The 15,448-nt window shown below is 45.4% G+C and overlaps 1 protein-coding gene across 3 annotated transcripts in view; it reads right to left on the bottom strand.

The window, feature by feature from the left end:
- Positions 1 to 1,323: 1,323 nt before the first annotated feature.
- Positions 1,324 to 15,448, bottom strand: part of LOC310802475 (septin-7-like) — a 24,387-nt gene continuing 10,262 nt past the window's right edge. For 2 of the 3 annotated variants that reach the window (XM_083666852.1, XM_083666853.1), the window contains exons 3-13: positions 14,546 to 14,652; positions 11,862 to 11,962; positions 11,469 to 11,603; positions 9,239 to 9,356; positions 9,007 to 9,099; positions 8,078 to 8,174; positions 5,136 to 5,187; positions 4,758 to 4,883; positions 4,232 to 4,367; positions 3,965 to 4,110; positions 1,324 to 3,651 (exon numbers count right to left, since the gene is read on the bottom strand). In XM_083666852.1, the coding sequence (XP_083522978.1) occupies positions 3,612 to 3,651; positions 3,965 to 4,110; positions 4,232 to 4,367; positions 4,758 to 4,883; positions 5,136 to 5,187; positions 8,078 to 8,174; positions 9,007 to 9,099; positions 9,239 to 9,356; positions 11,469 to 11,603; positions 11,862 to 11,962; positions 14,546 to 14,652 (1,151 nt within the window). In that variant the 3' untranslated portion in view covers positions 1,324 to 3,611. The remainder of the gene's footprint in view (positions 3,652 to 3,964; positions 4,111 to 4,231; positions 4,368 to 4,757; positions 4,884 to 5,135; positions 5,188 to 8,077; positions 8,175 to 9,006; positions 9,100 to 9,238; positions 9,357 to 11,468; positions 11,604 to 11,861; positions 11,963 to 14,545; positions 14,653 to 15,448) is intronic. The other variant, XM_083666854.1, reaches the window with a different exon arrangement.

Genomic DNA, 15,448 nt, shown 5'->3' with positions numbered 1-15,448 from the left:
TGAGTTGTGGTCGGCAAGTTATGGGGGTGTGGGGAAATATGGTGTGAATGCAGTCGTATCAATTCTTCCAAGAATTATTGAAATACCACACAGACGTTCCAGGATGGACAGTATTTATATGGGGCGCTGCAACTGTACAGGCTCAGACTACAGAGGAGCCAAATCATCAACTACTAAGACATACACAGACCTTCGACACATCCCCAACCAGAATGAAGACTATCTGCTTAGCTCTTGGGTTAATGCTGCTGACAGTGTACAACTCCAATGCTTTTTGTAAGTTCATTCATTAAGTGTGTGTGTGTGTGAGTGTGAGTGTGACTATAACTGTGATCATGGTGATAGTAATATGCTATGTTATTGGCAGGTTTTCATATGGGTTAACAAAACAGTATGTAACCAATGTGTGACCACAGAGAATGTGCATACTGGTTTATATTTGTTTACTGCCCTCTGCATCTTGAATAGGTTAATCTTCTAAAGATTTTGACAAGATTATCTTAGCATGTTTTATTAGGTTAATTGCCTCCCAGTTTTGTTTGAGTTTAGTTTAGTCATCTCCAAGGATTCGCTTGCTTAGTGATCCATTAATCTCATCTTCCTCACAGCTTTTGGACTGGATACGACCCCTAACAACTGCTGTTTCAACTTCTGTAGGGGCAGGGTGCCCCGAAATAAGATTGTCTCCATCGAGAAGACTTATACAGGCTGTCCGTTACCTGCATTCATGTGAGTGTTTGATCCTCTTCAGAATAAAACATTTTACGTTCCAGGTTGAGAACAAGAAGAAGAATATACCCCCAGCATTGTCCTAAGAGTGAATTATTGACTCACTGACTTGCAGCAGATGAACAAGGACTATAAATAGTAATTTACCTTCTACTATTATTTCTCTCCTTCAGAGTCAAAACTGTCGCAGGGAAAGCCAGTTGCTTCAAGGCAAGTGAGCCATGGGTGTTGAAAACCATCAGACTCAAGGCCTCAGACTCTTCCTCATCATCACCCAAGCAACCCTACTAAGCTCAGTGAAGGCCACTCCACTAGCATTGTCATTTCCAGTAGTTGTCATGTATAGTAGTTCTCTCTGGATGATGATTCTTAACTTTTGGTTTATTTTATTTTATTTTATTTGTACTTTAAACTTTGGTCTTTGGATAAACCGATAATCTCAAAAAAACAAAGAGAAGGAGTGTTCAGTATTTAAAAAAATGTTTTTTGAAAGCAGGTATGAATGTTTGTGTGTACAGTATGCTTGTATTTAAATGATCATTGTAAACTTCAATAAAACTTAAACTTAAATAAAACACACTTTTGGCTTAAGCATAACCTTCTCATCTTTAATATTAATAATATACAGTTAGATAGAGAGAACAGATGATAATAAAATGAAGCACAGAATAAAGCTGCAAACAAGTGTACATATAAAAAAAAACAATAAAAAACAACTCCTAAACTCATATCTACCTTGAACAGGGGTTCCTGGATAGAGGGGAGTGATTAAAGAACAATGTAGGAAAGGTTTGTCCCAGCGCTTTAGCACTGCTGAGACTTTAAGACTTGTTGGACCATAGACTAACTCTGATTCAGAGACCTGCAACAAGAGACCGGTCCTGAGAAAGTATACCCTTGGCATAGTAATGTTGTGTGTGTGTGTGTGTGTGTGTGTGTGTGTGTGTGTGTGTGTGTGGATCGTGAATCCTCAGAGGGAGAGTAGGTAACCAACAACAATTTACAGTATTTATCTGAACCAGAAAGGACATGGTTAGATGTTAGTGTGTGTGTGTGTGTGTGTGTGTGTGTGTGTGTGTGTGTGTGTGTGTGTGTGTGTGTATGTATGCTTATGTGTCTGTGTAGATTCTATGTCCCTTTTGCATTTTGTTTTTAGTGCATCATTTAAGCCTCTAGAAGTTCGTAAAAATGAAGACTCTACTAAAATAATGGATGCATCTACAGTATGACCCACGCAACAATCCTACTTGGTTTTAAGGGATCTTAGTTCTTCAACCATACGTACATTATTATTATATATGAAAATAAAACATGACAGTCCTCGGAGAGGTAAGGGGTCAGGGGTATCCCACAGTGTGACTCAGTCTCAGAGACTCTCCATGAGTTCAGGACAATCCCATGTTAACTGAGCTCTGCACCAGGGTTGGGGTCGCTTGAATTTCAATGAAGTCAATTAAGGAAGTACATTGAAATTACAATTCAATGTTTGCAAATTGGGCGTTCATTTACTTCATAAGATTTTTCAATGTTGCAATATTTACATTCAAAATACTTCCTGAATCGACTGAATCGAAATGGAATTTGATCCCAACCCTGCTCTGCACAGTCTCTCTACCAGAAAAGGTACAAGGAGAGGGGGTTAGGGCCATAGGGTTAGGGCTTCCACAAGCTCCATCACTTCACAATATAAAACATCGTCATAAATCACTGTTATCATTGACACCCATGCGATTTGCATAACATCATCTATTCAAATAGGGACACAATTATCTGCTTTTGTATGCAGAAAATGTTGCAATGACACTGACAACGTTACAGTTATCTTCTATTAGTAAAAATTAGAGTCTCATTGGTGGTTCTGATTGCATTATCATTATCAGGCAATATCTATGACCTCAACCACATGGTTTACTGTTGAACACACACACACACACACACACACACACACACACACACACACACACACACACACACACACACACACACACACACACACACACACACACACACCTTGATGATAGGTCATCCCTTGGCTAGAACCTGGCTTTCTTTCATCTTGACTTGGCTTTCAACTCATTTCAACTCCACATCATTCCTTTCCTGTTTCCCGTACACTCCAACCTGACACAAACCCTTCATTCACCTACAGTCTCCCTCCCTCCCCCCCCCCCCCCCCCACACACACACACACACACTCAGGTGTGTGTTAAGCATGCACATGTCCCAGGTGTTCAGGGAATGTTCGAGCGTGTGTGTGATGATTACTATGTGTTACACATGTCTCAGTTGAGTGTGCTTGTGAGTGATCAAACACTGGAGCTGCCTCCTTAGGTAGAAACAGGCTATTAGAGTGGCTGGAAGAGCAGCATCAAGAGAACATACAGTATAGCATATATGAGTGTTGAGAATGGCTATGCATGGGGCCTGCCATGTGTACAACTCAGTAGATCAGAGGGACAACATTTTCCTCCTTGTCGAGAATAGGCATTGACACTCACAAATAAACACATGCATTCCCACAGAACATGGAACAGTTTTGGCAGAACCCCTCCCAAAGAGGGGTGTGTGTGTGTGTGTGTGTTTGTGTGTTTGTGTGTGTAGTAGTATATGTTCAATAGGGGTATGTAAGTGATGTATGTATAGGTTGTGATGATGCGTGTGTATCTATGTATGCATGTACATATATGTACAATGTACAGTACTGCATGTAAGTGGGACATACACCTGGAATGTTGGTATGGAATGTCTAAAGTACAGTATATGTGTGTATAGCGTGTGTGTGTGTACTGTATGTGCGTGCATGTGGTTTGAGGGTCATAGATCATGTGAGCATCACAATGTAAAAACGAGTTTGTGGTGTTTAATTGCAATAGGTTGAATTCCTAGAAGATTTTTCCTTTCTTTTTGTTCTTTTCCATTGTCCTGTAAAGAGAGAGAGAGAAATTATAAGAGAGAATAATGTGGGGTTGTATCACATGGGAGTCCTGTACAGACCAGGGTCAAATATACAGTATATGGAAAATACTTGAAAGTGCATAATGTGTGCTTGATTTATCTTTGAGTTAGCACGTTTTAGTCTACCCCATTAATTCAATTGCACCATGAAAACAGGCACGAAGTCTACACTTAATAATACATTTATAAAAATGTCCATGTTACTTTTTTGTTTGTATGTGTGCGAATAAACCAGTAAAATCATTTACAAACAAATCAACTGAATGTGTCAGATACTTACTTGGAGGCATCAAGCTTTTGCTGCTCCAGAATACGCTGTTGTGCATCCCAGTTGTTCTTCTCCCCCTCAAAATGGCGTCTCTTCTCCTCCAGTTCCTTATACTGAGCCTCCAGATTCTTCTTCATCTGCTCGTGACGTCGCTCCAGCTGGGGGGAGGGGAGAGAGACATGAAGAACACACACACACACACACACACACACACACACACACACACACACACAGTCTCTGTCTCTCTCTCTCACACACGCGCACACACACGCTACATACCTCAGCCTCAGAGTCCTTCAGTTTCTGTTTCTTTTCTTTGACCTTCATCTCAAACACCTGCTCCATCTCGGTCTCCATCTTTTTCATCTTCATCACGTGCTCCCTCCGCTCCTCCTCCATCTGGGCCAGGGGGCTCCTAGAGGGCAAAGGCCAAAGATAGCATGCATCACTAATAGGGACCAGACAAGAGCATTACAACTATTACAGTACAACCTAATCTAATCTAATTACAATACCGTATCCCTGGCATTTTCCGACAGTGTGATGACAATGACTTGATTTTTAGTTTATTCAAATTCGCAAGAGAATCAAATGAAAGTTAATAAGAATGTATCTATCTCCAGTTTAGCTGTCTGCATGTACAACTGTTTGTCTCTAGGCCTATTTAGCTAGAACAGTTACTGTAGGCTTCAGCTACGTTCTAGAGAGGTAGACTGTTTCTCAGTCTCTCTCTTCGGTCTCTCTCATATCCAATAGTATTGAATCAGTAGGACACGTTATGTTCCGTGTGTGTGTCCTCTCGTACTTGGTCAGTTGTCCCTTGGCCTTGCTATTGTCCACTCCGTTGCAGGTGACAGCAGCCAGCTTCCTGCTGCGGTAGTTCTCATAGTGGACGTTGTTGGTGACGTCCTTCAGGTCCTGCATGTGGGTCCTAGAGGAGGAGATGAGCATCACCGTCACAAATGTTTCCATACATTTTAGAGACTATAGATGAGTATTACTGTAAATTAACAGTGATATCAATCATAGTTCTTATTACTCCAGTATGATACACGTTTGTAGTGTAAAGTGGATTGAACCGTTCCTCTGTCTCAAATGTGCTATATCAATGTTTTTGATCTATATTTTGACATTTTGATTGATTGACTGATTATACTGCTGATATGTCTTCTCTGTCTCTCACCTGATGAGCATGTTCCGTAGCACGGTGAAGTCACAGTGCTCGCCGTTCTCCACTGAAACAGGAAGTGAGACAGAATACGTCAGAGTCCCTCAGAGGATAGCGTGAAAACACCTTCCTAATATGGCTCTCAATAAATACGTCTCTCAGGTCTAAGGGACAGCCTTAACTCGTGGAGGGAACCAACAAGCACATGGTCGCTAGTGTAACTGCAAGATCCCAGCGTGTTAGCTAGTGAGAACGTGAAGCAGCCAAACGTAGACAGGACCAAGAACCACCACTAGTCATACAGTCTCTAACTGACAGAACAGAACAGCATAGTAACACAGACATGGTCAAGATGCTAGACACACACACACACACAGTTCAACCACAAACACAGACAGACACTTTACAGGTGAGACAGACAGACAGACCACTGCTCAAAGCAAATCAGTTCAGGTAGTTAGATGGCCAGCTAGTAATTCTCTGCTCCAGCACATACAGACACTGTTAGACAAACACATGGGATTCTGGAAAAGGACCGCAGAGACACCGATCTACTGCCTCTACTGAGGACTTCACCTCTGCCTTGAACCTAAACATGATGACTCCTTCCTGCAGAAACCCTGCTCCACCTCCAGCCCCACATCCACCTCCACCTCCACCGGGGCTTCAATCTGACAGCTGTCAATCAAATCACCCTGAGGGGATGGACTCTGGAGTACGTACCGTACACCTTACTCGTGATGAGGTGCATGCAAGAGGTCCGCCCCCACCTGCTGTCACCTACCTGTCCTGAGAGACTTGACGGAAGAGAGGAGCTCTGGTCTCAGTGAGGATACACCCCAGGAGCCCCAGGTCCCGCCCTGGTCAACCCCATAACATCATGTGACCTGTGTCCTCCACCCTAACTAGGGGGGGGGGTTACATGAGGTGGTGGTGGTGACTAGCTGGGGGCGCCAGCCTCAATGGGTAATGGGACAGGAAGGGGAGGGGGGGGGGCGGGATGTCACAGGGTCGTAGGGACACGTCAAAGCAGGGTTGTAGCTCTAATGGGATAAACGCCTTAAACTAGGCCCCATGGCAGAAAACTCCTGATGCATGCTGATCTGGATGGCTTCTATAGTAAACGGTTAAAGAGATCTGGCATTCGGACTATGTTAGAGCAAGATCACAGGAGAAAGCAGGACTGTCTGGTCAGTCGCCCATCAGGAGTTTTACGCCAGAGTGGCTTCAGCTATTAACACCTATTAGGTCATGATGTTACCTGCATGGATGTTTCTATGTATGAACCATGAGCAATGGATAAGTCTGTCTAGAACCAGGAGGTTAGCGTTGTTGAATGGAGAAAAGCCTCATTGTAAACATGATGATGTCAAATACTGTATGTGTGTGTGGTTGACCCCCTTGACAAGGAAGGAGAGGTACAGCAAAGACCAATTCTATTTCTCGCCCTTCACTCTGAAGTGTGCACTTATTTACTCCCCCTCGTGGATTGAAAAGAAAAGGACTGGTGTGAGAAATAGTGTGGAAATAGATTAGTGGGCGAGTGAGCAAGTGCACACTTGGAGGATAAGGGGGAGAAACGGGCTAAAATGATGAGGAGAGGCAAAGAGTGGGATAGAGTGAAGCTGTGTGAACTGTAGAGTGTGCATGCCTACAGAGTGTGTTTATATAATGATCCTGTGTACCTCTTCTTTAGTCTGTTATTCAATCAGCAGCCCGATGATGACTAAAACCAACGAGAGGTGGCATGCGGTTCTGGAAAAAGGTATGAACATAAGTAGGAACATACAGAACCTATGAGTTAGAACAGTGGTTTCCAACTCTGGTCAAAGGGTTGCAGGTTTTTGTTCTAGCCCAGCACTCGCACATCTCATTCAAGTTATTCAAAGGCTTTATGAACTAATTCCTGCAACCCATTTGGGGTCCCCCAGGACCATGGTTGAGGAAAGCCTGAGTTAGGGAGTGACGTGGCTTTATTCTAGGAAGTGCCTCAGCACTGAACAGCATGACTTGTCAGAGCAGCACCTAGACCATCAATCTAAAGACCATCTGGCTCAAATACATACGTCATACATTGTCAAGGTATATGAGGTGCGCTTGATTTAGCTTGGGGATTACAGTTTTGGGACTATTCCATTGGTTCCATTGTACTAAGCAAACGAAATCAAGCGCAGTTCATGTATTTGAGAGTACTCATGTATGTATGTGAGTATGTGTTTGAGCCAGGTCTGCTAAATGACAGCAACAGAAAGGTGAAGAGGGGGAGGGGAGGCCTGAGGGAGAGGAGGAGTAGAAGAGTGAGAGATGGTTTTGTTTACCAAAAATGCCCTCTGTCAGTCATGGAAAAGAATAGACAGAAAGAAAAAAAGAGAAAAAGAAAGAATGAAAAAGTGAAAGACTGATAAAACGGTCAACCACAGAACAACAATTGAAAAAATAGTTTTTCAAAGGGACTAAAAAAAACTAATGAAAACCAAGTGGAAAACAACAACAACAACAACAACAACAACAACAACGACAACAACAACAACAACAACAACAACAACAACAACCCATTGTGGCCAATGGTGAAAGAGGGTGACGGAGTCTCTCTCTCACTTTCTGATGTCATTGGGGTGGTACAGTACAGTGCCGGCTACCAAAGGGACGACAATACTCAGGTTGCACCCTGTCCCACTTTTCCAGAATCCCTGTCAGACACACTATCTGGGGTGTGTGTGTGTGTGTGTGTGTAAGTGGAGCGGGGAGGGGGGGGGGGGGATGGGTGGGAGTCGCGGTGCCCTTGGAGAGAGCATGCACAGTGTCCCCTACACAAGTGCCTTGCTGCATCCACAGAGTGGACTTGAAAAACTGACCTTCTACAACAACAACACAACCCCCTTAACCACAAACCAAACACCATGCCCCTGCCCCCCTTGCCTCCCCCACAGAGAAGCCATGCCCATGCTGGTGCCTACCTTCTGCCACGCCCCATGGGTACTGGCGACCTCGCACCTTACGCCCGTTGACTTCGATCACCACGTTGCTGCCGACCACCGCCAGAGGCATCTTTTCCTGCCACAGAGGGACCAGGGACAGTTAATCAGTCAGCCTGCTGTACAGTATATATCTATGACCTCTGACCTCGTAGATAATACTCCTAGAGGGACCAGGAGCAAGGCACAGTTAGAGGGGGGGGCTTTACACACTACAGGGCCGAGACGAACCGTACTCTGCTGGCACGGCATATTTTCCCTTCACATTGTCCTTTTCCAGCTCTGTTCCCGGCGACTACGGTGGATGCGCAACCAGGCCAACACCATACAGCTTATCTCAAGCTCGGCTTTGTTGTCTGATTTGGGTATTAGTCAGTAGGTCTGTAATTATGGTCTGTTTGTCCTTTTAGATCATTCTCTCCTGCCAGTCAGAGAAAGGATCAGGGACAGTTAGCCAGAGACAGTTATCCATGTCCCTGTTAGATAATCTGACTGACAGACAGGAGAGAGTGAACAGAATGACATAGGACAGGGGACAGTTAGTCAGTAGACCTCTACCTATGTCCTGTTAGATAACTCTCTCCGGCCACAGAGGGGCAGTGGGGGATCTGTATTGATGACCTGTTAGATAACTTTCTCCTGTCACAGACGGACCAGTGACAGTTAATCAATCAGCCTGGTGTGTATATCCACATCCTGTCAGATAATCTGACTGACAGGGAAAGGGACACGTGGGGACCGGTAGAGATTAATTCATTTTGTTCCTCTGTCTCTCTCGCAATCAGCATCATCATGGAATTAGTTTGTGATATCCAGTAGCTGACAGTCATCAATTCATAATATCCAGTTGTTGATGTATTGAGGTGAAGCCAAAGTTCTATTGTATTGTATTGTTTTTTATGACGCAGTACCTTGATCTTGCGGATGAGCTTGCTGTCCTCGTCATCCTCTGTGTCTGGAAATTCGTAGATCTTGATTTTGTGTTCCTGGATTTCCTTCATAATCTGAGGAGAGGTGACAGCAAAAAGGGACATGAAACCGATGAACTGGTGAACCCTCTCTCTCTCTCTCACACACACACACACACACACACACACACACACACACACACACACACACACACACACACACACACACACACACCTGTTTCTTGAAGAGTTGGCACTCCTCAGGGGTCAGGGTGTCAGCCTTGGCGATGAGGGGGATGACGTTAACCTTGTCATGGAGACGTTTCATGAACTCAATGTCCAGAGGCTTCAGACTGCAGGGGAAATACACAGAGAGAGCCATGACGATGATGATCATGCTTTTTACACACTCGATCCTGGGATATGCCTCACAAAATCTCTACATTACCCTACATTGCTCACACTGATGGCAGTTCACAGTGTCACCACCAGAGGGCTCCCCAACAACAACATGGTGGAACAAATCAAATAAAAATCTGAGAAACACTCACTTGTCTTACTGTATATTCATATCATTTTCATGGATGAGCACTACATCATGTCATGGTGGGTTGATAAGGGATTCCCTTTGTTAATTCTGTCTGTCATTCTCTCCAGGCTTGGGGAGTGAGAGGGAACAAAGGAGCACTTCTTCTCTGTGGTCTGAGATAGTGAGCTGAGCTCTGTCCAGGGCCAGGGGTGGGGGGTTGGGGGTGGCGGGGGCTGGCTGGAGGGCAGGGGTGGTGGGGGCAGAGCAGTAAAAGGGTGGGGAGGGTTACGTATTCCAGGAATGTAGATAAACAAACCAACAGTGCAACAGATCAGCTGTCACAAGCCATAAGGGTAAGGGGGTGTAATGAGGTGATGAAGTGTCAGGTGAGAGAGACTAGGAGAAGTCTGGGAAGGTGAGGAGTAGTCAGGAGGTGGGGGAGAGAGAGAGAGAGAGTGAGAGACAGAGAGAGAGAGAGAGAGAGACAGAGACAGAGAGAGAGAGAGAGAGAGACAGAGACAGAGACAGAGACAACCGACCTAGCCGAGGAGTAGTAAGGTCATGTTCTGAATCTCTGCCCTGACAACGTGTCTGGAGAAGATATGAGCAGGGGTCTGAGGTACGGACTGCCATGACATACATTCTACACAATTAACATTCTCTCCAAGAATCTCAGGATATATCATCATATTAGATTCTACAGAATGTCATAATAACCAGTTGTCCTTCCAAATGGTTACATACAATTACATGGTTTCTCCTGTTTATTATACAAGCAATTACAGCAAACCATTCTAACGAAGAGTAGTGATTCACAAGATCGGGTAAGAATTTGTTGTGGATGTTTTTTTAGGGGGTTCAGAGAAAACCGACTACATAATTTGGGCCTAGATGAGGGAATGTTCTAGGCTGAAAATAAAGCATCTGAAGGATTCTGTGCTCAGGGCTCCTCAGCCTCAGTGAGCTGCATCTGCCTCCTGATTGGCTAGCTCAGTGATGGTGAGAGCCATCCCATCACATCCTCCACAGAGCGTGCTCAGTGCTCAGTCTAGTGGGTGTTATGTAACCTTGTAGGTCACAACGCTGCCTGCCAGCCTACATCTCTCTCTCTCTCTCTCTCTCTCTCTCTCCCACACATACACATACACACACACATACACACACACACACACACACACACACACACACACACACACACACACACACACACACACACACACACACACACACTATCAGCATGCACACAGACACTATGCACCCACACATGCATGCACGCATGTGAATATGCGCACACACACACACACACACACACACACACACACACACACACACACACACACACACCTACACATGCTGACCTAGCCCATGTCCTCACACACAAAGGCAGTTGGCACACGGAGATGTAGAAAAAGACACACAATCAAAAACACACAGAAATAGATGCACTGAAATAGATAACCTATGCCTTATGTAACAAAATACAGCTCCTCGTGGGTAGCTAGCCACTCATAATCAGAGAGAGTATAATCTCGGATTTATGGGATCTGTGTGTCAGTGTGCAGAAGTCTCAGAGAAACATTAGCTCTATCCTGAAACAACCTCTTCTCTGTCACCGCTTGTAGATCTAAAAGGGTTGGACAGATACAATTATAATGCTAGTATCTCCCTTTACACAAGAGCTTGTGACAGGGTGGGGCAATTTGACTTTCTTCCTTATTTGAGGCAAGGAGGTAGGTAGGGAGTGGTACAGTTTGAAGTAAAAAAAGGAGCTCATACTCATTTTAATTTACAGTACTGGTGTTCATATTTTAAGAGTAAATATTCTATTAGAGTAAATATTATTTTTGCATTTCACTGTATACTTGACAAATATGTGACAAATAAAGAATCTTGAATCTTAGAGGTGCCGGTTCCCCAAAGTCCTGTCAGTACCTACCCGTGGCCAGAGGGGGCGATGAAGTAGAGGCAACAGTGAACCCTGTTGTCTGGCATCAGTCTCCTGTTGACCCTGGACTCAGCATTCAGGAAGTCCTCACACTTGCTGTCAATGTAGTTAATGACAGGCTGCCAGCTGCATGAGAGGGGTGATGAGAGGAGAGGGAGAGAGAAGGATGAGTAAATGAAGGAGAGAGGGATGAAAAGAAAAGAGAGAGATGAGGAGAAGAGAGAGAGATCAGAAACATGTCAAGAGAAACTGTTACTTTTTCTTCATAAGGGTTTTTCTCTGGCCCATACACTGTCAAACATATCTACACTTTCACACAACATAGAACCTAGGAGTGTACCATTCACACATCCTCACATTCTTCAAATACTCACTAGTACTCACCAGTTACTGTTGTCAACTGCATCTCCAAACCCTGGTGTGTCAACGATGGTGAGTGTGAGCTGGACACCCCCCTCCTTCACCAGGACTTTGGACTGTTCCACCTGCAGCACAGAGACGCAATTCTAGAACAGGTCTCTATAACTTATAGCTCATCCACACAAACCATGCAGTAGCTCATCTCATCTATGTGTGTGTGTGTGTGTGTGTGTGATATGGTGCTAGTTGATATTTCACACTTTAGGTGACAGATGTATCACTTCCTGCTGCTATTTCAGCTGCTCTATGTTAGACAACATACTTTCACAGAGCTGTTTTTTTAGGATGACCCTGTTCAGTTGAAATACAGTCTCTAACACTCATAAACACATTCTTTAACTTCCAGAACCCCTCATATACTGTTTTATTTTCCAGAGAGGGATACTATATCAAGCAGCCACTCAAAATACGTTCATACAAGTGTGTGTGTGTGTGTGTGTGTGTGTGTGTGTGTGTGTGTGTGTGTGTGTGTGTGCTGTGCTCACGCCAGTGAGAGAAAAAACAGATGAGGAAAACCTCAAAAATGTCCACCCATCAATTGGGTGAAATCTGAGAGGAGGGAATGTGGCCCTTTTGACAAACATAAGAGATTGTTCTAGATTATAAATACTCTACGTCTGTCTCTTTGGCCCACAGCAACCACAGCATAGCAGACAGCCTCTCACGGCACCCTCCATAACCCTCCATAGTTACCCTACACTACAGTACCTACCCCTCCATAGTTACCCTACACTACAGTACCTACCCCTCCATAGTTACCCTACACTACAGTAACTACCCCTCCATAGTTACCCTACACTACAGTACTTACCCCTCCATAGTTACCCTACACTACAGTAACTACCCCTCCATAGTTACCCTACACTACAGTAACTACCCCTCCATAGTTACCCTACACTGTGGCTGTGGCCTACCCAGCACATTCATCACTGTACTGAAACACTGAGGCCTTGTTCCAACACTTGAGAGACACTTTCCTCCTTCACCGCCCTGAAGTAACCACTGACCTAATGATGGTGGGATTGGTCAAAGTAAGCTTCCCACTGCATTGCATTGTCAGATCAATCATGTCAGATCAGTCACTTCTTCAAGGGAGGAAGGAAGGAAGGATGGATACATTTTCAGAGTATTCAAACAGAGCTCAAACCGTTGGACACACTGAAGCACACAAGGTACCAGGAGCCCAGAGGGACCCTAGAGAGATGACCAGGAATCTCAGACCTCTACACATCTGCTAAATACATTACTATTGTACTGACCCAGCCCATCTAGTAACTACAGTATACTGATCGCGTATTGCTACACATTTTGTTTCATAGCTTTGGATCAGTGGCACTCATGCAGGAGCATTCGACTCTCCAAAGTGACACCAGCCCCCACACATCAGCGCTCTCAGTGTGTTAAAATCCAAATATAGCCGCCAAACGTCATCCCTCTGTGTGTGTGTGTGTGTGTGTGTGTGTTTTCATATGAAACAACATAATTACAGTAGGCCAGAGTGCCTCAGATGGGGCTTTAGTGATTGGTGGGAAAGTAACCAATGTGTGTGTGTGTGTTTGTGTGTGTGTGTGTGTGTGTGTGTGTGTGTGTGTGTGGGAAAGTCACCACAGGGTGTTGAGTTTCATGGGAACATTCCTGACCTCCTACTGACCCCTAGAGGCCCCAGAAGGAATCGGCCCTGTGTCCTCCTCCCCTCTCCTCCTCCATCCTCTTCCTCCCTCTCCATCTCCCCCCTGTGTCCCATCTCACTCTCCTCCATCCTCCCTCTCCTCCCTGTGTCCCACCTCCCCCCTCTCCTCCCCTCCACCTCCCTCCCCTTCTCCTAAACCCTTACAACCCCCCTCCATCCTCCAACCTTCCTCCCTTCCCTGCCCTCTTCTCTGACCTCCCTCCCCCCCCCCTCCCATGTCCCCTTCTAAACACATACTGCGCAAACCTCCCAACACACCATCAAGTACATTCCCCGTTCTCCTTAACCCCTCCCTACTCCCCCCCCCCCCCCCGTGTCCCTCCAGATGCAGTCTCTTCACTTGTCCCTGTGCTGTTTATCAAGGCCATATAAGGACATAAAAACAGTGTAGGCTCTGGGCTCTGGCCTGGGTCTCTGGGTGTGTTGGCTCTGGCCTGGCTGGCCTCAGTGTGACCGTCACAACCTCAGCAGTGGTTATTGGGTTTGTTTGCTTAGGTCTGATTGCTGTGTGCTCTCCCAAACCGGCCGTGCACTTAGACATGTGGAGGGTGATGGAGGTGGGGGAGAGGTCGAGGGTTGAGGGAGAGGCAAAGGGGGAGAGGTGGCAGGTGATGGAGGTGGGGGATGGTGGGACGAGGGAGTGGTGAGAGGGATGGAGGACCACTTTATAGATGGGTTGTTGTGAGAGGCAGGGAAGAGAAGGGGAGTCTAGTATAGTGTTTTGGTCCTAACTTTTTCCACAATGTTATTTACTATTTTGCGAGACTCAAGCGAGTGAAGAGGAAACTCAGAAAAGAAATCACAACAAATGTGTCTGTAACCTTCGACAACATGCCAACATTTACATCAAAAATATAGATTTAGTTCAAATGTAACATTTAACTATGCAGACATGCAAATTGTGTGGCTTCAGTGTCTAACTAGGGAGCCCAGTATTGAGTAGAGGTGAACACAGTACCTGGACAGTCTTCTTGATCCGTTGGGAAGGACCAGGGTAGTCCTTGGAGTACAGGTCAGTCAGGAAGAGGGAGTTGATGAGTGTGGATTTACCCAATCCAGACTCACCTATGGGAGGAAAGGGAGACGTACAGATCAGTCATCATCACAATGAGATCCTTTAACCCCACAGGAGAAGTGAACAGACCAACTATAAATGTACTGTATCATAGATAGAATTAGGAGAAAGGGAGACCTTTTGATATAATCAAAAGGCATAAAGCAAAGACAGCCAGACAGCCAGACAGCCAGCCAGCCAGCCAGCCAGCCAGCCAGCCAGCCAGCCAGCCAGCCAGCCAGCCAGCCAGCCAGCGAGACAGACCATGGAGCTTTACACCCTGGCCAACCTGAACCAAACAGTACTGGCTCCCTTTTACATTGTGACCTTTCCAGCATTGTTACAGCAACTATGGTGGAAGCGTAACTAGGCTAGCACGGTACAGCTCAGCTCTGTAGTTTAATTAGGGTAAGAAAGACAGACAGACAGATGCGCGTGCGCACACACACACACACACACCCTGGAGTGACATAACGGTATTCTCTCTGTTCCTGAGAATCACAGCACAGGAAATAAAGCTGATTCATTGTCTCATTGGGAAAGGTCAAGAGCTCATCTGCCAGAGAGTAGGCTTTCAGTTAGTGGGAATAAAACGTTTCCTCTCCGCCTGTGTGTGTCTCTCTCTCTCTCTCTCTCTCTTTCTCTCTCTGCCAACTTTCCTCTCTTTTTCACCCCCCCTCCATCCTGCCTCTCCTCCCTGCGTCCTACCTCCCCCCCTCCTCTATCCTCCTCCCTCTCCCACACACACACACACACACACACACACACACACACACACACACACACACACACACACACACACATACA

Source organism: Argentina silus (genome assembly GCF_951799395.1).
Source record: "Argentina silus genome assembly, chromosome: 3".
Classification (NCBI taxonomy): domain Eukaryota; kingdom Metazoa; phylum Chordata; class Actinopteri; order Argentiniformes; family Argentinidae; genus Argentina; species Argentina silus.
Note: the sequence above shows the minus strand (reverse complement) of the source record. Positions and strands in the feature narration are given on the sequence as shown.